Source organism: Eptatretus burgeri, chromosome 5 (genome assembly GCF_056783735.1).
Source record: "Eptatretus burgeri isolate ZD-2024b chromosome 5, Ebu_testis_v1, whole genome shotgun sequence".
Taxonomy (NCBI): Eukaryota; Metazoa; Chordata; class Myxini; order Myxiniformes; family Myxinidae; genus Eptatretus; species Eptatretus burgeri.
In genome coordinates, this window is record NC_140965.1 from 85,012,194 (window position 1) to 85,033,779 (window position 21,586).

General features: G+C 43.7%; 1 protein-coding gene across 2 annotated transcripts in view; it reads left to right on the forward strand.

Annotated features, from left to right (window-relative positions):
• ZDHHC6 (zDHHC palmitoyltransferase 6) overlaps positions 1–19,864 on the forward strand; it is a 50,932-nt gene extending 31,068 nt beyond the window's left edge. Inside the window, exons 4-9 of one of the 2 annotated variants that reach the window (XM_085882756.1) lie at positions 5,648–5,800; positions 9,406–9,459; positions 14,389–14,556; positions 14,908–14,949; positions 15,223–15,368; positions 19,756–19,864. In XM_085882756.1, the coding sequence (XP_085738882.1) occupies positions 5,648–5,800; positions 9,406–9,459; positions 14,389–14,556; positions 14,908–14,949; positions 15,223–15,368; positions 19,756–19,849 (657 nt within the window). In that variant the 3' untranslated portion in view covers positions 19,850–19,864. Of the gene's footprint in view, positions 1–5,647; positions 5,801–9,405; positions 9,460–14,388; positions 14,557–14,907; positions 14,950–15,222; positions 15,373–19,755 lie in introns of those variants that run through there. The other variant, XM_085882757.1, reaches the window with a different exon arrangement.
• Positions 19,865–21,586: the final 1,722 nt, after the last annotated feature.

The following is a 21,586-nucleotide window of genomic DNA, read 5'->3' on the forward strand; positions in this document are numbered from 1 at the left end:
GTCTTCCAGCATGACAACGACCCGAAACACACAGCCAGGGCAACTAAGGAGTGGCTCCGTTAGAAGCATCTCAAGGTCCTGTAGTGGCCTAGCCAGTCTCCAGACCTGAACCAAATGGAAATCTTTGGAGGGAGCTGAAAGTCTGTGTTGCCCAGCGACAGCCCCAAAACCTGAAGGATCTGGAGAAGATCTGTATGGAGGAGTGGGCCAAGATCCCTGCTGCAGTCTGTGCAAACCTGGTTAAGAACTACAGGAAACGTCTGATCTCTGTAATGGCAAACAAAGTATTCTGTACCAAATATTAAGTTCTGTTTTTCTGATGTATCAAATACTTATTTCATGCAATAAAATGCAAATTAATTATTTAAAAATCATACAATGTGATTTTCAGGATTCTTGTTTTAGATTCCGTCTTTCACAGTTGAAGTGTACCTATGATAAAAATGAAAGACCTCTTCGTGCTTTTTAAGTGGGAAAACCTGCAAAATCGGCAGTGTATCAAATACTTGTTCTCCCCACTGTATATGTATGTATATATATGTATATGTATATGTATATATATATGTATATGTATATATATATATATATATATATATATATATATATATATATATATATATATATATATATATATATATATATATATATTGTTACAGCTGTGGAAATTCGCAGAACACCATATAGGTCCTTCGATCAGTTATGCCGATAAGTCCGTGCTCAGTTGTATTTCCCCACCGTTGTTTAATGGAAATTATCCGTGTGGACAGGGCTGTGATCTTTGAGTTAGCCGTTTTTCTTTTCCTATCATTATTTTGGACCAACTGCCATTACTACCACCGCAAAGCACCACCAACCACGATCACCGCAACCACCTTCTCGTCAACCACCAACATCCCCACAGACAAAGAACAGCCGCCTTCACAACAACCACCTTAACCACCACCGCCCAACCACACCACCCTCACTACCACCACAAACGCCAGCCACACCACCCTCCCGACCACCATGAATGCCAGCCACACCACCATCAAGACCACCACAAAACGCCAACCACACCACCACCGCATTTCCACCTCAGCATGGTTTCCAGAGCCATTCGAGGGAAAGCAGGTGATCCCCGTTTCCCCCTACCCACCAACGAATGGCATCTTCGCTGACAAACGCGGTGGATTTCACCCTGCAAGGGACAAGAGTGGAAAACCCAAGCAATGAAGCAGGCAACGGTACAAGCGTCCCCGATTTTTGGCGGGAAAACGCTTCCTGCTGGAAGTTTCCCGCGTGTTCTGGAAGGAAGGGTGGGAGTTGAGAAGGGGCGGGGCATGGGTATAAAAAGGAGGAACGCGAGCGCAGAGAAAAAGAGTGGGAGAGTCGTCACCAGGAACGCGAGCGCTGAGGAGAATCGTGCTCTCTCTCGGTCGCTGAGGATCGTGAGCGAGGTGGCGCTCCGGACCGAGGGCTCTCTGGGTCGGTCGTGACGAGAATGGGAGAATCGAGGTCGGAAGATAGGCGTGAGGAGAGAGAACCGTGAGGGTGGTACGAGCACGAGGTCGTGCGAAGGAGGACGGAGCCCCAAAAAATCACCACACGGTCACGCTCTCTTTCTTTCTTTTCTGGGTTTTTGTATGTGTGTTTGTGGCGCCATGTCCGCAAGTAGAACTGTACAAGTGACTGTACATAATAAATAGACGGTATTAGCTCTTTCTTTTGCATTGGGTTTGGCTGTATAATTGCATGCGTCCCTTCCCGCAAATCCATACCTGCATACCTGCATGACTGTTTTCGTGTGTAAAATAATAAATGTTGTTGTTTGAATGTGAACCTGTTTGTTGTGTCATTTTCCCCGTTGAAACTCCATATTGCATTTCGGAATGGTAGCGGGCTTTTTGATAGCCGATAAAAGAATTGGGTCCAGCGAGGTCTCGCGATAATACCCCGCTCGGTTATCCCAGAACGGAACGAACCGCTTAAGCGGTTCGTGTCCGAGCAGACCACGCTGACGTAGATCTCTTGGTAGGCTGCCCACGCGAATAATTAGGTATGTCGACAATTCGGCGATTGACCCTGTCGCGCGCGGGTAGAATATTGACTAGGCCGTGGTGTGCGCTTGGAGCACACCCGTGACTGTTTTTCGGCGTTGTTCCGGAAAGTCGCGACTGAATTGTCCGTTCGGTGGGCGAAGCGACCGCTATTGGTTAGACGCGGACGTTCACACGCCGCCGGGCACATAATTCATAACAATATATATATATATATATATATATATATATATATATATATATATATATATATATATATATATATATATATATATATATATATATATATATATATGTATGTATATATATATGTATATATATATATATATATATATGTATGTATATATATATATATATATATATATGTATGTATATATATATATGTATATATATATATATGTATATATATATATATATATGTATGTATATATATATGTATATATATATATATGTATATATATATATATATATCTTATGTATACACACAAGCTGAAACCCCGTCACAGACGGATTCCGTTCATTCAACCACCCTCACCAGCTCACCCACACTCGAGGGACATGGACTGGACAGGGCGTGCTTGCCCCCTCCTACTCATCCCCCGCCCCTGCCGCATTCCCCCCGCCTCCCACCCCCGCCTTCAATTTGCTCACCCCCGCCCAAAAATTAAATTGCCCAGCCCCGCCACCGCCTCTTCACTCCCCATCCCCCGTCTCTTGATTTCTCCGCCCCCTGTGCACCCCCTCACACTCAACCCCGCCTAATTCACCCCAGCCCCCACCCACTCAACCCCCGCCCCATTTCCCCCCCATCTCCTGCTTTCAATTTGCTTACCCCCGCCCAAAAATTTGCTTACCTTGCCCCCCGCCTCTTCACTCCCTGTCCCCGTCTCTTCATCCCCTGCCCCCACCTCTTCACTCCCTGCCCCCGTTTCTTCATCCCCCGCCCCCGCCTCTTCACTCCTCGCCCCCGTCTCAACGAAAAATGTTTGTTCTGCTTCAGAGTTGAAAGTTGACTCTTGCCACTATGTGCGATGCACTCTTACAGGTACGAAGTCTCTTTCAGTCCAGGTCACAGTACCGAGAAAAACGTGACGCCACCGCTAGGAGGAGCACAAAATTGGTCCTTCAGTATTAATATATAGAAGATACAATGTTTCTTGTTACATTTTTGTGTGAAATTCACATTCTGAGGTAGTCAGCATGTGCAGAAGAGGGTTTTACATTGCAGACTCTATTTTCGAGGAGTGGAATTACACCTCTCAGCGGTAACGGTCTGTCGACGACAGACGTAATGACGTCAGCGAATGACCGATGATGTCATGACGTCCTGACGCCTCTCAGCGGTGACGTCACACGTCGCCATGTAAACGAATGTAAAACGAAAAGTGTTTATTCTGCTTCAGAGTTGAAGTTTGACTCTTGCCACTATGTGCGATGCACTCTTACAGGTACGAAGTTTCTTTCAGTCCAGGTCACAGTACCGAGAAAAACGTGACGCGACCGCTAGGAGGAGCACAAAATTGGTCCTTCAGTATTAATATATATATATATATATATATATATATATATATATATATATATATATATATATATATATATATAATGCAGTTGTGGCTAAAAATAGTGGCACCCTTGCAGTTTTTTTTCAAATAACTCGCTTTTTTCTCCCAAAATAAGTTGAAATTGACAAAAGTATGTCATCTCCACATTTCTTTATTCAACTGTTACTATTACAGAACCTTTGTTTTTGATTCAGAACTTAATATATCCTTTTAAATCAGAAAATAAAAATGGCATTGACAAAATTATTGACACCGTTGACTTACTATTTGGTAGCACAGCCTTTGGACAAAATAACTGCTTTCATGCGCTTCCTATAGCCATGAATGAGCTTCCTCCACCTCTCTACAGGCAGTTTGACCCACTCTTCTTGTGCAAACTGCTCCAGTTCTCACAGATTTGAAGGGTGCCTTCTCCGAACTGCTCTTTTCAGATCTCCCCACAGCTTTTCAATTCAATGAAAATTATATCTGGATTCATTGCTGGCCACTTCAGAACAGTCCAGTGTTTTCGTCTTGAACCATTCCTGGGTACTTTTTGAAGTATGTTTGGGGTCATTGTCCTGTTGCAAGACCCATGACCTTCGACAGAGATCCAGCTTTGACACTGGGTTGAACATTGCGCTCCAAAATGCCTTGGTAATCTCCTGATTTATTGATGCAAGGCACCCAGTGTCAGAGGCAGCACAACAACCCCAAAACATCACTGTACCTCCTCCATGTTTGACTGTAGGGAAGGTGTTATTTTCTTTGAAGGCTTTATTTTGTTTTCTGTAAACATGAATATGATGTGCTTCAGCAAAAAGCTCTAATTTGGTCTCATCTGTTCACAGGACGTTCTCCCAGAAAGTTGTCTTGTTTTGGTGTGTTTTGGCAAACTCCAGTTGGGCTTTCTTCTGTCTGTCAGCAGTGGGGTCCTCCTGGGTCTCCTACCATAGAACCCAATTTCATTGAATTGGTGACAGTGCGAGTTGAAACTGCCGTACCTTGCGTCTGAAGGTCAGCTTGAATCTCTTTGGCAGTTGATGAAGGAGATTTCTCCACCATTCGACCAATCCTTCAATCTTCAATCTTCAATCCTGCAATCTTCAATCAAGTTTTATCTTTCTGCCACTTCCAGGGAGGTTGGCTACAGTGCCATGGGCTTTAAACTTCGTGATAACATTGCGTACGGTGGACACATGAACATCTCTGGAGATGGACTTGTCACCTTGAGATTGTCCATGCTTGGCTACAATCTTGTGTCTGACCTCTTCAGACAATTATCTGGTTTTCTTTATTTTCTCCACGTTCATTGTGGTTTTCAGTGTCATAAAATAGCAGAATGACTCCTTTTTCTCTATTCAAACTGGATGAATCAGTGATTTTTATATTGCAGGCACCTGCAACTCACCACAGGTGAGTTTTTGATTTCAAAATAAAGGAGAATCACCTGCTTGAAATCTAATTATGATCTTTCCTACCCCTGTTTTTATCCACCCCAAACCCACCTCCTTCAAATTCCCTGCTTTCCTTCCTCAAAGTCCCTGTAGTGTCCATCTTGTATACCCCGTGTTCCCCGCCCCATCTCTCTCCCTTCCACAGATCTCCTATTCCCCACTGTTTTGTCCTTCCCTCTCCTGCCCCTCTTGTCTCCTGCCCCCCTTGTTGTGCGTTGTGTGTTAGCTCCCATACGAGCCTCGTCAATGTACTGTATACAAAAAAAAAAAAATTATTTGAAACAACTTCTAAAAGGTGCCAATAATATTGTGTGGGCCATTTTAGGGTTTCTGTGTGAAATAAGCTGAGATTTCTTCAGTTTTTCAGCTTTTTTTTGTTTTGTTCCACTGCAAACCAAAGAAATACACTTGTGGATTCGAAAATATTTTTTTATTTCAACAATTTTCTGGAAGAAATGGTGCATTATTCAAAAAAAAAAACTGCAAGGGTGCCAATATTTGTTAGCCACGACTGTATATACGTAATATGCATTACAAACTTACAGGGACATTTTCTGATAAGTTGATTTAATCTGTATATGAAGAATGCAAGGGCTCTGTTTGTGTCGTGCAGCTGTCCTTCGAAATGACCAAGATGAAAATCGACATGTCAGTGCCGCAGGTTTCACACGTGCCCTTTGGCATCTCTGCATTTGCGACATCTCTCTTCGCACTTGGCTTAGCCCTTGGCACCACCATTGCAGTTGGCCTGCTCTTCTGCCTCCAGGTGGATGCAAACCCCCTCCCCATTGCTGTCCTTCTTGACACAGTATTTGGCCAACAATTGATGGATTACTATTCTTAGTTTGTGGAATGTGTTTTCTGTTTTCTCTGCATGTTGGGTCTGTATTTTCTGCTGCCTGCTTGAAGGGGAAACTGATTTAGAGTTGCACAAATATAGCTTGTTCTGCTTTACATAATGTTAGTCACATAAACAAACTAGAAGGCCTCACCTCAAATATTGTGTTCAGTAGTGGTCACCATATCTGAGGAAGGGGGTACAGTGCCTTCAGAAAGTTTTCACACCCATCAAATTTTGTCGCATTTTGTTGTTACAGCCTGAATTTAAAATGCATGAAATGAATTTTTTTTGTCACCAATATACACAAAATACCCCATAATGACAAAGTGAAAATGTGTTTTTAGAAATTTTTATAAATTAACAATCAAAAGCTGAAATGTCTTGCGTCAATAAGTATTCAACCGCCTGAGCCAATACTTTGTAGGAGCGCCTTTGGCAGTGATTACAGCTTCGAGTCTTCTTGGGTATATCTGTATCAGCTTTGCACACTCAAGGACTTTCACACATTCTTGTTCTGAAACCATTCCAGTGTTGCTTTGGCTGTATGCTTTGGGTCATTGTCATGTTGGAACGTAAATCATCTCCACAGTCGAAGGTCTTTTGTACTCTGAAGCAGGTTCTCCTCAAGGATTTCCCTGTATTTGGCTTCATTCATTGTTCACTCTGTCCTTACAAGTTTCCCAGTCAATGATGCTGACACCACCATGCTTCACGGTAGTGATGGTGTTTGATGTCTGATGAGCTGTGCTCAGTTTCTGCCAGATGTAGTGCTTTGCATTCAGTCCAAAGAGCAATTTTCGTCTCATCAGACCACAGAATATTTTGACCACTCTCCATTGAAGCCTAGATTTGTGAAGTGCTGCAGAGACTGTTGTCTTTCTGGCGGGTTCTCCCGTCTCAGCCAAGAAACTCTAGTTCTGTAAGCGTGGTCATTGGGTTCTTTGTTATCTTCCTGACCAAGATTCGTCTTGCTCAGTTTGGTTGGACGGCCAGCTCGAGGAAGAGCTTGAGTAGTTCTAGGTTTTCTTTTCCATTTCCTCATGATGGAGCTCTCTGTGCTCTTGGGAACTTTCAACACTCTAGAAATTGTTTTATACTGTTCCCCAGTTCTATGCCTCCTCACAATTCTATATCGGTGTTCTCCGGACAGTTCCTTGGACTTCATTCTAAAGTTTCAATTCTGACGTGCACTGTCAACTGTGGGACCTCATATAAAAATGTGTGTTTCTTTATAAATCATGTCCAATCAATTGAATTGGCCACAGGTGGACTCCAATGAAGTTGTGGAGACATCTCAAGGATGATCAAAGGAAATTGGATGCACCTGAGCTCAATTTGGAGTGTCATAGCAAAGGGGTTGAATACTTATTGACACAAGACATTTTAGTTTTTCATTTTGAATTAATTTGTAAAAACTTCTAAAACCATGTTTTCACTTTGTCATTGTGGGGTATTTTGTGTAGATCGGTGACAATTAAAAAAAAAAAAATTAAAATCCATTTTACATTCAGGCTGTGACACAACAAAATGTGACAAAATTCGAGGGGTATGAATACTTTCTGAAGGCATTGTAGCTGCCAGAGAGGGGGCCATCTCATCAAAGCTATGAGGAACGTTTGAAGGAGAGAGGACTTTATACATTCGAAAGGAGGTTGTTACGAGGAGATCTGATTGCGATGTTTAAGATGATGAAGGGTGTGGACAAAATAGGTGTCGTGGAGTTTGTCATCTGAGTGGACAGTGTTGTAGTACCAGGGGCCATATCTTGAGGGTAAAAAAAATCTGATCTCGGACACTTTTCAGGCAGTGGACAAAGTAGGCTTTTGTGTATTCCAGGATGGAATTGATATCAGGTGCTGTCGAGATGGTGACCTAATACTTTTGAGAGAATGCAGATTGCAATCCCTGTCAATTGGCTTGTGTGAACAGCCATATCTATCCTGCATTGATGAGGTTTCTCCTTTATGATAGCCAGAGAGATATGGGCTTTGACCAGAAAGTGGTTAGAAGAGCCAATAGGGTCAGATGAGGAACAAAAGAGATGGGATGGAAAGTTAGTCATTACTTGGTCCAGGAGGTAGTATGTACCATTTGCAGAAATCCGGATTGTGAAGTTTTCAGATTGAGTCAGACCCACAGATCCGTAGAAGACCTTTGCGGCAGTGTCATGGCTGGTTGGTGTTGAGCTGACAGCTAGTTGGCATGGTGACAGCTGAAATCACCACAGATGAGGAACAGAGAGGTGGGAAGGATGGTTATGAGTTGATCCATAGTGGAGGAAATTGAGGTGTATGGAGAGTCATAATCATTGGGTGGACTGTATTACATAAACCAACTTCCACAGACAAACATGTGGTAGTTGGGGAGAAATGTATGCAACCAGAGAGCTTGGAGGTGTTATATATGGGATACTTTATTTCTGAATGAAAGACAGATATATATAATTGAAAATATAAGTGTCCCTTTAAGACCTATAGATGACCCCTTATGCATGGGGGTAGAAGAACAAAACCATCATGAAATGTGCTTGCAATTCTGTGTTGCAATGGCCATGTCACTAGTACAATTATTAAAAATAAATTAGCAGCTTATGTACTGCTCATTTATTTTAAATAACAGTACTGGTGTTTTGGCTCAAGGATGAGCATAACAACAAGGGGCAAAGGGACAACAGACAGTGTGGTGAAGGAGAAACAGGAGGACAGTAATGTAAAGGTTGAATCATAGTGTGAAGAGAGAAGTTGTCGATGAAAGTGAGACAAAAGGTCTCAGTAGGTGCAGTGAAGCTCAGATGCTGAAGGGGAAGACATTTTGAGGTGCTTGTGGGCAGTACACTTGCAGTCCTGGAGGAAAGATGGTTCTGCACAGGTGACAGAATTGGGGGATGAATGAATGGGATTGAGTGGTTGAGCTTAGATTTGGAGAGGGTAACTGAGTAATGGTTTCTGATAGAATACTTCCAGCAGTTGGGGAGAAAGATGAGCGGGTAGGAGAGGCAAGGCTGGAATTGAGCCGCTTAAATAAATAAAAAAATGCAAGGCTGCCAACCTGTCTTTGGTGAGGAGAAAGCATACCGTAATACTCAGCCTCCTGTCGTAACATTCCACTAACCTGGATGGCATTTCCTCAGTACCACATTCTTCATTCTGTTTATGCAACCCGATGAAGTTTGATTCACTGAAGATAATCATTTATACCCACTGCCTGTGCAGAGTACTTTCCCACATATTTTGGGGTTTAACCATGCCTGTTGTGAATGAGGTATTTTGTGCTAATTTGGAACCCACTTTGCCAATGTACTAATGCAATTGCTGTTCACCTGGGTCTGCTTTGACCATGGGCAGAGACCAAAGTGTTCTGGCTATAAAAATATCCCATTTCCAGCTTCAGTTATTTTGTAGTTTTGTTTATCGCTTTCATAAACTTCAAAGTGATTAGTATTCTCTTCTCAATTTCCTTTTTTTTTTTTTTTTTTCCAATTTTTCAGGTTTGTGCAATAAATTGATTTTTTGTTTTCCTTTTTTTACTAGATGAAGAGTATTCTGCGGAACCGTACTTCCGTGGAGTCATGGATTGAAGATAAGGTGAGAGTGGAAAGGATTGTTTGATTTAATTGAAATTGTAACATAAAGTTTGATGAACGTTTAGTATAATTGATGGTCACCCCCTGCCCTCCATCCTGGATCTGGTAATGATCAGCTTTCCATCCACATTCTCCTGTTCCTTATGTTACATACTCTATCCTGGATCTCTGTTAATGTCAAGCTTCCTTCGTAAACCTCGTAATGATCAAGTTACCAAAAAAAAATTGACTTGCTGCGAACCTCCATTCCTTAATTCCTTTGTTCCCCCCACTCCCCCCCCCCCCCCCCGTGAAACCAACTTCCTTGGTCTCTTCAATCTCATCCTATCCTCCAGGGCTTCAAGGTAGTTGTTCTCCACCATCTCCGTTCATCTCCCATCCATCCATAGCCATGATATTTTCTACCCTCATTAATCCTTCCCAAGCCCACCTCTTTCTGGGTTTCCAGTTTTCTCTTCCACTTCTGTGATTGAGAGTTTGCTGCTGTATCCATCTTTATTCACTCCCTGTGTTCTTCCTCCTTTTGCTCTTATTCTTATCCACATCCCTTATTTCTCCAAGACTGTCTCTGTTGTGTCCTTCGACCCTGCTGTTGTTGTTGCCCCTCCCCCCTCCCCACCCCCCTTTCTCCTGTTCTTGTCATTGTCACATCCCGATGCATTCTGTGTTCTTTCTAACTGCCATGAGCCTCTACACTGTATAAAAAAAACTCCTGTTCCTGCTCTGCCCAGTCGGCTTCAGTGACCACGCCATTGTAACCAAGTACAAATCTTGTATTCCACAGTTGTCACTCGTATTTATCAATATAAGTATTCTTCGTCATAAAGCACAGATCTTTCTGGCTCTTGTACAAGAGATTCCATAGCAATGCAGTCTGGTTATTTGTTCCCTCATGCAGAACGGCAGGGACCACAATATCCCTCTGGCAAACAAAATGGTTGACATTGATTCCACCTTTTTGAAAGACTTCATAAAAGCCTGGTTTTTCTCCTTCAGCAGCAGTTATCATTTCCATCTTTACCTCCTAGTATAGGGAATACTGTGGTGAGGCAGTGGTCAGTGGTGTAGTGCCAAAGTTTGAGGTCTCCGAGCGCTGCAAAAATGTCGGCCTTGATGTCATCGGCAGATCCACCGTCACATCAAGTTTTAACGTGACACTAACCATTTGAGTCCCCAAAATGAGTGATAAATGAAAAACGCACATTTTACCATGATAAACAAAAGATTAACACTCACACCCACTTAATCTCACAATTCAGAATCCCCTTTTAATAAAAATTCAGATCAGTTGGTCTCTATTCTCTAACCACGGTTTTTTGACAAAATAATGTATTTTAAGAAACACAGGTGTAAAAAAAAATCAATATATTTTTCTATTTAGTATAATGTGGTTCGGGCTGGCAGGATGGCCTGGAGGTATGCACACTTGCCTCCAAGCTGTCCTGTCTGGATTTGAATCCTAATCCAGCGATAAACTGTCTTACTGATTTATTGATGTGTGTGCCACCCTCAGGTGGACGTTAAACTGGGTGTCTGTCGGTATTATTTTTTTTCTCTCTTTCACATTAGTTGGTGCTTTCTTGGAATTGATTAAAGAAGATAAAGCTTTGTGGACAGATAAACATCTGAGAGTATTGAAGGAGATGGCAGAACAGACGGGCATGATTTAGTCATATATATATATATATATATATATATATATATATATATATATATATATATATATATTTATATATATATATATATATATATATATATATATATATAATGTCGTCCTTACACTCAGGTTGGCAGAGCAGACGTCATTGATGTATTATAGGCCTACCTTTGCTCATACAATACTGTATGTGACATCCATTCTTCACAAGAAGGACCCATGCCTCCATAGCAAGTCACCGAATGGGCATCCCCCATCGTGCAGTCCTTCCTTGGTACACCTGAGCTCCAGACCACATACAAAGCTTTCGTCTGCAGCCTGATGGAGTACTGCCCTCCCATCTGTGCTGGTGCTCCTGCCTCTCACCTTTCTCGGCTTCACGCTGTGGAAACCAAGGCATTTAGGATCGTTGGTAGCTCCCACGATCAGGCTGAGTCTTTGGGCCTCTCACTCTCTCACCGCCGGCCGGTCGGTCGTCTTTGTCTTCTACCATCTCCTCCTCCGACCTCCCCACCCCTCCTTTGCTCTATCTGCAATATATCCCATCCCCATTATTTCCACAGGGTGCTCAAGGTCTGCCAGCAACCCCCTTCTGGTAAAACTACCAAATAAAAAATCACAGCTCGCCTTCACTCCTTCATTCCTCTCCCCCCGTCCCCGTCCCCCCCCCCCACCTTTGGAACAAACTCCCACACTCTCTTCCCTCCAAGTCTTCAAAACAGCTGTTCACCACCATCTCTTATATTCCCCCATCCAAACCACGATCTTTTCTCCCCAGATTATTCTACCCCAAACCTACCTTCAAATTCCCTTTTTTGCTTTCTGAAAGTCTCTGTAATGTAAGGACCTGAAAGTCCCTGTATTGTCCATCTTGTTCATCCTGTATACCCTTCCCCATCCCTCACCCTTCCACAGATCTCCTAAATGTCTCTATTCTCTTCTGTTTTGTCCTTCCATCACCCATCCCTCTTGTCTCCTGTTCTCCTTGTTGTATGTTCTGTATGTTAGCTCTCATACGAGCCTCGCATTGTGTACAAAAAAACCCAAAAACAATGATCCACCCATACAGTATATCAACTGTTTATAGGCATCCAAGTTTTCCATGCCTTCATGATTTACAGGATGTAAATACTGTCGCGGCCATTTGGACAGTTAGGTTTATCTCCCCAGACCCAATTGTGGTCGATGGGTGATTAACACCTACCAGCCTGGATCGCCAAGCAGTTTCCTGAGGAGGTGGACACGTGATCCTCAGAGATTGTCACGTGCGGGTGGGGCAGCATGGCACTGGCGGAGCGACGGATACACAGCACGGGGGGTTTATACTCTAACCCCACGACAAATACACGGATACAGCAACTTAAAATAAATGGGGGTTTAATGAAAATATAAGTATTTACAAGGGTATAAGTCAGAATGTAATAATGATTCGTGAAGTAATTAATGTCTAAAGTTGAGGCGCCTCCACACACGGACTTTGATACAGACCCTGGGGGACAAAAGAAAAGTGAATCCTCCATTTATTCTGGCATTTAGCTTTGGCCAGAGGCGGTCTTTACTGAACTTTGGGATCAATGAGCTTTGTCTGGCGTCGGAAAATGCGCCCGAAAAGGCGCCGAGTTGCTCTCTGGGTGCGAAATGTGCGTGAGGAAATTAGTGAGGCGATATTGAACACCAATGCTCACCAACCGCCATGCGGCTTCTTCGTCGATTGCGCTTACCGACACAGGTGCTCTCTGCAGAATGGCACCGCTCCCTTCGGTGATAAACACGAGGCTTCTAGGTCAGTCTCTCACGATCAGCCAAGAGTCAATGGCCAGCGTCTTGCTCCATCACGTGAGCCAATTTGCCTCAGCACGGATACCAGAATCATGTTGTCGTCTTCATGCGCCAAAGGAAAGCCAGCTATAATGCCCTGATCTTACACGCCATCACCTAGCTCTGTCGCCTCTTGACCGCGTGCATCCCTTACACCAAACTCAAATGGCATCACAGCTGATTCTGCTTGAGACAAGGATAAATGTCTTAACTCGGTCTTTTCCTCGCAAACTCGTGTCCCAAACCCATCCATCTCCCTTCCTCTTGTATTCCTTTGTACTGACTGCAACACTCCTGAACATTGCAACTTTTCCACTCATGAAAGAGAAGAAAATTTTGGCTAGCCATGACTCTGCATCGACAACGGGCTCAGATGGTGTCGGCTTGTTTTTAAATCCTGCTCTCGCTTATCCTCTATCTTCTATCTTCTCGATTCAGCCTGTCCTTTACCATCAGTCACCTGCCATAGTTTTTGCCCTTTGATCCCTATGAAATTGAAAGTAAGATACCAGACCAATATCTTCCATTTTTCTTTTTCTATAACGGCTGTAGCAATGTGCGTATGTGCCGGGTCTTGTCTGCTTTTTATGAATAAAGGCTTGACATGGCAAAAACATTAATTCTGCCACCAATTTTGTCCTTTTGATCCACGTATGTCTACCCTCTTTAAAAACGACACGGTCAGAACATTGTTTATTTGCCCTGCTATCATCTGGAGGGGTTGTGCTTCATTATCATTTCACCAATTTTTGTCTGGAGTAGTTGAAATACAGGGCATGGCAAGCCAAGAACATCATTATTATGACCGATTTTGAACTTATACCCCTGTACATAAATAACACTGAACACTATCTTGATCCAAACTTTTTTGCTGCACATCCCTATAGTGGTTGTTTGAAAGCACCTGTTTGCCAATTTTCATTTCTATCGACTCAGGTATAAGGGTATGCAAGGCAAAATACTATTTTTTTTTTGGTGTTTTCCCTTTGACTCCTTAAAATCGGAGCAGGGACCTGAGGTGATGTTAGGATGTTTGCCAACCATTCAATGGAATGTTAGACTGTTGAAAGTCTTCAAAGTGGTAGAGCCAACAGCAGGGCTATTAAAATCTTAACTAAGGTTTTCAAAACTACCAACACCTAAATGCAAGGGCCCAAGCAGATACTTAGCCATGGAAAGATCATGTGGTCTGGAACTACAAGAATGTTGTTGCAGCACCTCAAATGGGATTTAAAAAAAATTCTTTGAGTTAGCCTGATCATATCGCTCGTTATTTGTAAAAGTGCAAAAGTTTGGTATTGCATCAACTGCAATATCTTTAAGTAAGTCTGCAATACAGATACAAAGGTATTACAGGAGCTGTAGATAGAATGGTAAGTTTTTCATGGTAAGTGTTCAAATTGTGTAAATCCTGCACAAACATCGAGGTAATATTGTCCCTTCATGATTCCACAGGCAAAAGAAAGGATTTCTTATTACAATCTACAAGAGGAGTTTGTGTACCCTTATGACCTTGGTTCACGTTGGCAAAACCTGCGTGAGGTGTTTCGACCATGGGGTGCTTCGTGCGGTGATGGAATCACGTGGCGTGTACTTGATGGTTGCCACCAGTACAACTTAACGGTGAGATGTTTTGTTTTGGTGGAATCTTTTGAGATATTCTTTTGGTCTTCAGTGACAAAATAACTTTAAAAATAAAAAAACGCGTTTATTCAGAGAATATTGCCAAGTTTGGTGTTGGCTTAACGGTGAAGGTGGCTGCCTTAAGATATTAGGGTCTTGAGTTTGAGCCCCTGTTGTGCTGTTGAAATAACACCAGGTGGGTTGACTCAGCACTGCATCAACGGCATAGCTGCACTCCCAGCAATGATACAACCAGCAGCCACAGGCTGCATACAAAATAATAATCGGAGAATATTACTCCATATGAAAAGAAAAACGTTCACTTTGGTGACACAATGATGTTCCTTGCAGGTGGAACAGCTGAAACAGAAAGCTGACAAGCAAGCACGTGCGGTATGTACATACAGTACATAACACAGTGTTGGTTAATGGCAGGGCCTGCTGAGTATTCCGCTTGCCAATACATTTTCAAAGCTACATTTGTGGAGTCAATGCTGACTAAGCAACCCACTGGTTAAGTGAAAAGGAGCAAACGTATCATATCACACAGAGCTCCTTTTATACCTGCTCATGAGGAGCACTTTGTTGGCTCCTTGTATAGCATTCTGCTGCTCATTTGGTCTTCCATGCCATGTCTTCTCTTGTGGTGCATCTCCATCCATGCAGGTTGTTTATCGTGCTGTGAAGCGCTACAGTGGTTCTTGTCTTCCGGTGACTGCTGGTTGGCGGGCCATGATTGGCATTCCATGTACGGAGGAGCCTCGCCTGCACCTCCACCCTGGAGATGTCATCATCGTGACACGAGCCACAAAGTAAGTTGGAGACTTGCTTTGTTTTCTTTTCAAGGAGACGTGCACTTTCTTTGCAAGATTTTTACATTATAAAGGAGCTGATTATGAGGGGATCTGTTCGAGTTATTGATGGTAATGAAGGGTATAAACGGAATAAGTGCAGATGAGTTTTTTCAGTGGAATGGACAGTGACAGGACCAGTGGCCACAGTTTCAGAGTAATGAAGTGGAGAGTTAGGATGATATTAAGGCAGGGGTCTTTCGTTGGGAGAGTCGTAAATGCATTGAATAGTCATCCTGAAAAAAAAAGTGCAGCAGAGACAATATATAGGTTTACATTTGAGTTGGATAGGTATCTACGAGCATGAGGGATAAAGGGGTACATGGATATTGTCAGGAATGGTCGGCACTCAAGGTATCAATTGTCGATTGCATGCATATGTATCCTATTCATGTCTATAAGAGTGTCTCGTCAAAAGACAAATTATTTCTCTATTTGTTCATGCCTCAGCTTAAGCTGCTGTCACACCTTGACGATTTAGCCAGCGTATGCCGACGTATGAAAAATTTGTCTAAAACGCTGGCACACGTCGAATACGTTATGGGTAAGTTTTGTATACGTTAAGAGCACGCTGACATACGTCTTAGTACGCCGAGCTCGTCGACAAGTTTTAACATGCTCAAAATTTTTCGACGTATGCCAGCGTATGACTCACACGTTCCGCATACGCTGGCCATAAGTTGTAGGCACGTTACGCGATCGTTGACACACGTTACTTGTAAGTTACTCATAAGTCGAAACACGTCGAGGTAATGTATAGCGTACCCGTAACTTATTTCTAACCAATGAATAACGTGTTGTAGGCACTATAAATCGAAGTGTCAACATCACCGTCATGTCGAAGAAAAAAAAATACAAAAATAAAAATAAAAAACCATGGACTCTGGAACACTGACGGGTTCCTCCTGTGAAGCCCATTTTTATATACCAATTCCCCTAAACGCTGCCAATACACCATTATACGGTAGCTGAAAGTTAGTAACACGTTCAGCAAGTTCTGTGGTCGTCCGGAAGACGTCAAATACATCTACATGCGTCAATATGCATAGCTGATATGTTAAGCCGCTGTCACACCTGGACGATTTAGCCAGCGTATGCCGGTTTATGAAAAAATTGTCTAAAACGCTGGCACACGTCGAATACGTTATGGGTACGTTTTGTATACGTTAAGAGCACACTGAAAAACACTGCCATACGTTGTAGTACGCTGGCTTTAAACGTTGTACTTTTGGGTTGTCCTCAAATTTTTGCATGCTTGAAATTTTACGACGTATGCCAGCGTATGACTCACATGTTCCGCTACGCTGGCCATTAGTTGTAGGCACGTTATGCGATCGTTGACACACGTCGACACGCGTCGACACACGTTACTTGTAAGTTACTCATAAGTCGAAACACGTTGAGGTAATGTTTAGCATACCCAAAACTTATTTCTAACCTATGAGTAACGTTTTGTAAGCACGCTACACGAACGTTGTTCACACTTTGCAACACGTTACTTGAAAGTTCCTCATACGTCGAAACGCGTCAAAGTAATGTTTAGGGTACCCGTGACTTATTTATAACCTATGAGTAACGTGCTTGGGAATTATTTGTAAAGCATGTCCTACGCACAAATACGTATGTAGACATATTTGATGTCTTCAGGACTACCACAGAACTTACTTAACGCGTTTCTAACTTACAGATACCGTATAATGGCATATTGACAGAGATTAGGGGAATTGGTATATAAAAAGGGGCTTCGCAGGAGGAACCCGTCTTTTTTTTAGACTTTGTGGTGAATACATGACCATGTCATTCCGAAAGATGGAGGATACGGCAAGGCAGAGACGACAATACCTACCTGTCCTCCAACATCAACATGACCTCATCGAGTTGACACTGCACCAGTTGCGTGCCAATAGAGCCGGGAGAAGAAGACGTGAACGGAAGAGAAGGAACTGGGTCAGACCATGGATCGGGAGGCGATGCCATTACGGCATATATGACCAGCTCATGGTGGAACTCCGGAACGAGGACCATGCGTCCTTCATCAACTTCCTGCGAATGCCCCCAGCGATGTTCCACGAGCTGCTAGCCAGAGTGGGTCCAAGGATAACCAAGCAGTACACCTTCTACAGGGATCCGCTTGAGCCTGGCATGAGGCTGGCACCGAGCCTGCTGCTGTTGGTGCCGTGACTGCAGTGCTGTGTAAGCGATTTAACTCGTTCAATGAAAACGATTTCAATTGCTGAGCACCAGCGTCCAAAAACAATAGGCGAGTGACAGGCATTTATTAAAAGTGAAGTTGCAGCCTATGAATAGAAAACCTCACTTAATCGTCGACGATACGCTGCCACGCTATGCATACGTTAGACTATCGTTGGGCATAGGTTGTGGACGCCTAAAACACGCTAATCAATCGTTGGTATAACTTATCTATAAGTTATGAAGCGTTCTGTGTTCATTACTAGTACATTATGCATTTGTCCAAGTCGTTTTGAATACTTTAAAAACTGAAACAAAAAAATAGTTCATCGTGGGAATGAGAAAAAAAATTAGCCGAAAAGAACATCGAACAATGGTGCAAAGTAGTCTCCTATTCTTGGACGCAACGAGGATCCATCATCACCCACACCCTCCCCAACACGCTCATCTACTTCCAATACTACTACTACTACTGACACGCTCACCTAATACTACTACTACTGATACTACTGACATTGACATCAACTCAACATGGAGTCTGGAACACTGAAGCCTCTTGTGAAACCCATTTGTATATACCAATTCCCCTAAACGCTGCCAAATCGCCATTATTTCATGTAGATGTAAGTTAAGGCCCAGTCACACCTTGACGTTTTAGCCAGCTTATGCCGATTTTTGGAAAATTTGTCTAAAACGCTGGTACACGTCGAATACGTTATGGGTAAGTTTTGATAACATTGAGAGCACGCTGAAAAACACTGCCATACGTCGTTGTATGCTGGCTTTAAACATTGTACTTTTCAGTTGTCCTCAAATTTTCCATGCTTGAAATTTTAAGACTTATGCCAGCGTATGACTCGCACGTTCCGCATAACGCTGGCCATAAGTTGTCGGCACGTCACGCGATCTTTGACACACGTCGACACGCGTTACTTGTAAGTTACTCATAAGTCGAAACACGTCGAGGTAATGTTTAGGGTACCCAAAACTTATTTCTAACCTATGAGTAACGTGTTGTACTCACGTTACGTGATCGGTGACACACATCGACACACGTTACTTGTAAGGTGCTCATAAGTCGAAACGCATCAAGGTAATGGTTAGCGTCAGTGTTCCAGACTTCCTGGTTTTATTTTATTTTTTTATTTTTTTTCTTCCTTCCTTCGGTATGATGTTGATTTTGACACTTCGATTTCTAGTGCGGTTATAATATAATATAATTAATAGGCTGCCGCTCGACGATTTAAATCATAACCGCACTGTACACTGAACACCGTCATACCGAAGAAAAAAAAAACTGGGAGTCTGGAACACTGACGCTAACCATTACCTTGACGTGTTTCGACTTATGAGTACCTCGCAAGTAACGTGTGTCGGTGTGTCAACGATCGCATATCGTGCGTACAACTTATTCCCATCGCATGCGAAGCGTGTGCCATACGGCAAGTACGTCGTAAAATTTTCAACATGTTTAAAATTACAAGACTTACTCCACTTAATACGATGTATGATAGCGTACTTTTGCGTTCTATTCACGCATACCAAACTTACCCATACCGTATTCAACGTGCGCCAGCGTTTTAGACGCATTTTTCAGAGGTCGGCATACGCTGGCAAGATCGTCAAGGTGTGACTGCGATGTTGGCACTTCCAATTTTCAGGCGGTCATGATTTAAATCGGCATGCGGCAGCTTTTTAACAGGCTACGCCACGAGTTCTTCGGCGATACGTGCAGCGCGCTATGCCTAAGTTAAACTATCGTTGGGCATAGGTTGTGAACGCCTACAACAGGCTAATCATTTGTTGGTATAAGTTATCTATAAGACAACGAAACGTTCTGTGCCCGTTACTTATATGTTATGCATACGACCAACACGTTATGAATACGACCAAAACTTTTTTTAAAAACCTCAAAACTTCAGCGTACGCCAACGTTTTACATACATTTTTATACTTGCCATTGCTGGCTAAAACGTCAAGGTGTGACAGCGCCTTTACACATAGGTTCAAAGCACGTGACTCATAGGTTCAAAGCACATTACTCATAGGTTAGAAATAAGTTTCCTCCTTCCAGAACATGCGGGAACCTTCCCGAACGAAGCGTTTTCCTGCCAAATCGGGGACGCTCCCTCGCCGCTGTATTTGTCTTCTTCCACAGCAGGGTGGAATTCACCGTGGAGATGCCATTCGTCCGGGGAAGGGGGGAACGGGAGCCGCCTGCTTTCCCTCGACGAAGGCCAGGCCTCTGGTAACCGTGTGCCGAGGTGGAAATGCGGTGGTGTGGTTATGAGGGTTGTGGTCAAGGTGGTTGTGTGAAGTGGTTGGTCCAAAATAACGATAGTAAAGAAAAACGGCTACCTGAAGATCACAGCCCTGACCACACGAATAATTTCCATTAAACAACGGTGGGGAAATCTTACTGAACACGGACTTATCGGCATAACTGAACTAAGGACCTATATGGTGTTCTGCGAATTTCCACAGCCGTAACACTACCCCCTCCCCTTTTTACAGACTCGTCCCGAGTCGTCGAATTTTCGTGTGCCATCATGTGTAAGTTTCCCTAAGTACGTTTTATCTTCGGATCCCTGAGTGCGACATTCAGTGTATTCGTGTCCCAAAAATAAATAACCTACGGGCTGAGTAACTAACTAAACAAACCCACTCATTTAGATGACTTAAATAAAATTGCCGGTGCTACGACAAACATGCAGGGGGGCGCAACTCGTATACAATTTACCTTTAACTTACAAATTTACACTAAACCATGGCCCAGGACTGATGGACTCTGTGGGGGAAAAAAAAAACAGGGAGCCAGGCTGCTCACACGCAAGTCTCTGGTTTGCAGGTGACAGGGACTGTGGCCGGCTGCACCAATGCAGTCCTTGGCCTCCCCCTTGAATGAGCGCAGTGAACACAACGGTGCACGGGTGCAAGGCAGTCCCTGCAGAACACCGAATGGGCACTGACGCAAGCAAACACAAGCAATGAACGGTGCACGGGCTGCCAATGCAGTCCCGTGATGCGGCTGCCTACAGGGCAGTCCCTGCAGCACGCACGATGATTCTGGCGCACATGGTAATGAATGGAGGCAAATGCAAAACAGAAGGGCGAGCAGGCATGGGGTCAAGGCAGAGGCAGGCAGACAAGGCATGGCAAGGCAAAACAAGGCCGTTGTGGTGAAGCTGACTGGCACAGGCCTTGTAGCAAAACAGCCAGCAGAAGAACTGACCGGCACTGGCCTTGTAGCAAAACAGCCGGCAGATGAAGCTGGCCGGCCTCTTGTCTTGTACTGGAAGTTCGCGGAGGGAGTGCGGTGGTTCTGGCCACTAGGAAGGTGGGCTCGGACCTACTCTACTGTCTCCCTCCCAACCTATCGCCTTTGCCCGTCTCTGTCCATACCCACCCCCTTAGTTTGCAAAAAATCCAAATTTAGCCCCATCTTATTTTTTTGTTTTATTTTATTTTTATTTCCCCCACTATAAATCGTCTCCCTTACCCCCTTTATTGTCTCTGTCCGGCTAACCTATTCTGTCTCCTAGCCAACTCCCAACCCGTACGTTCCCTTCCTGGAGGGGAATAAGGGAGAGCTCATGTCCTGTGTCGAGGCCCAATCTCAGCCTCAGAATGGCCTCCTCAGATTTCAGCAATCTACTAACCCAAGGTGAGTCCAGCGGCCCACAACGAGCGAAGGGATGGATGGTGCGGAGGGGTACACTTCCTATCTACCCTAACATTATTAACTTTAAACTACCCCGGGGCTTTCCAAAAGCTCCTCTCGCTTAATCTATTGGTTCTATCAACCCAGATTCCCGTCGCCTGTGTTGGTGCCCTCACAATTTTGGGCCATGCCCTCCAATTTTCCTCCCGTGCCCTCAAACGGTCTTATGGCTGGGACGCGTGGCTCCCTTGGCAGGAACTACCCTCTGCCGATTCTCCAACGATGGCACCCCCGGGCACTACAACTGTCTCCGAGCCTACCAGCTCCC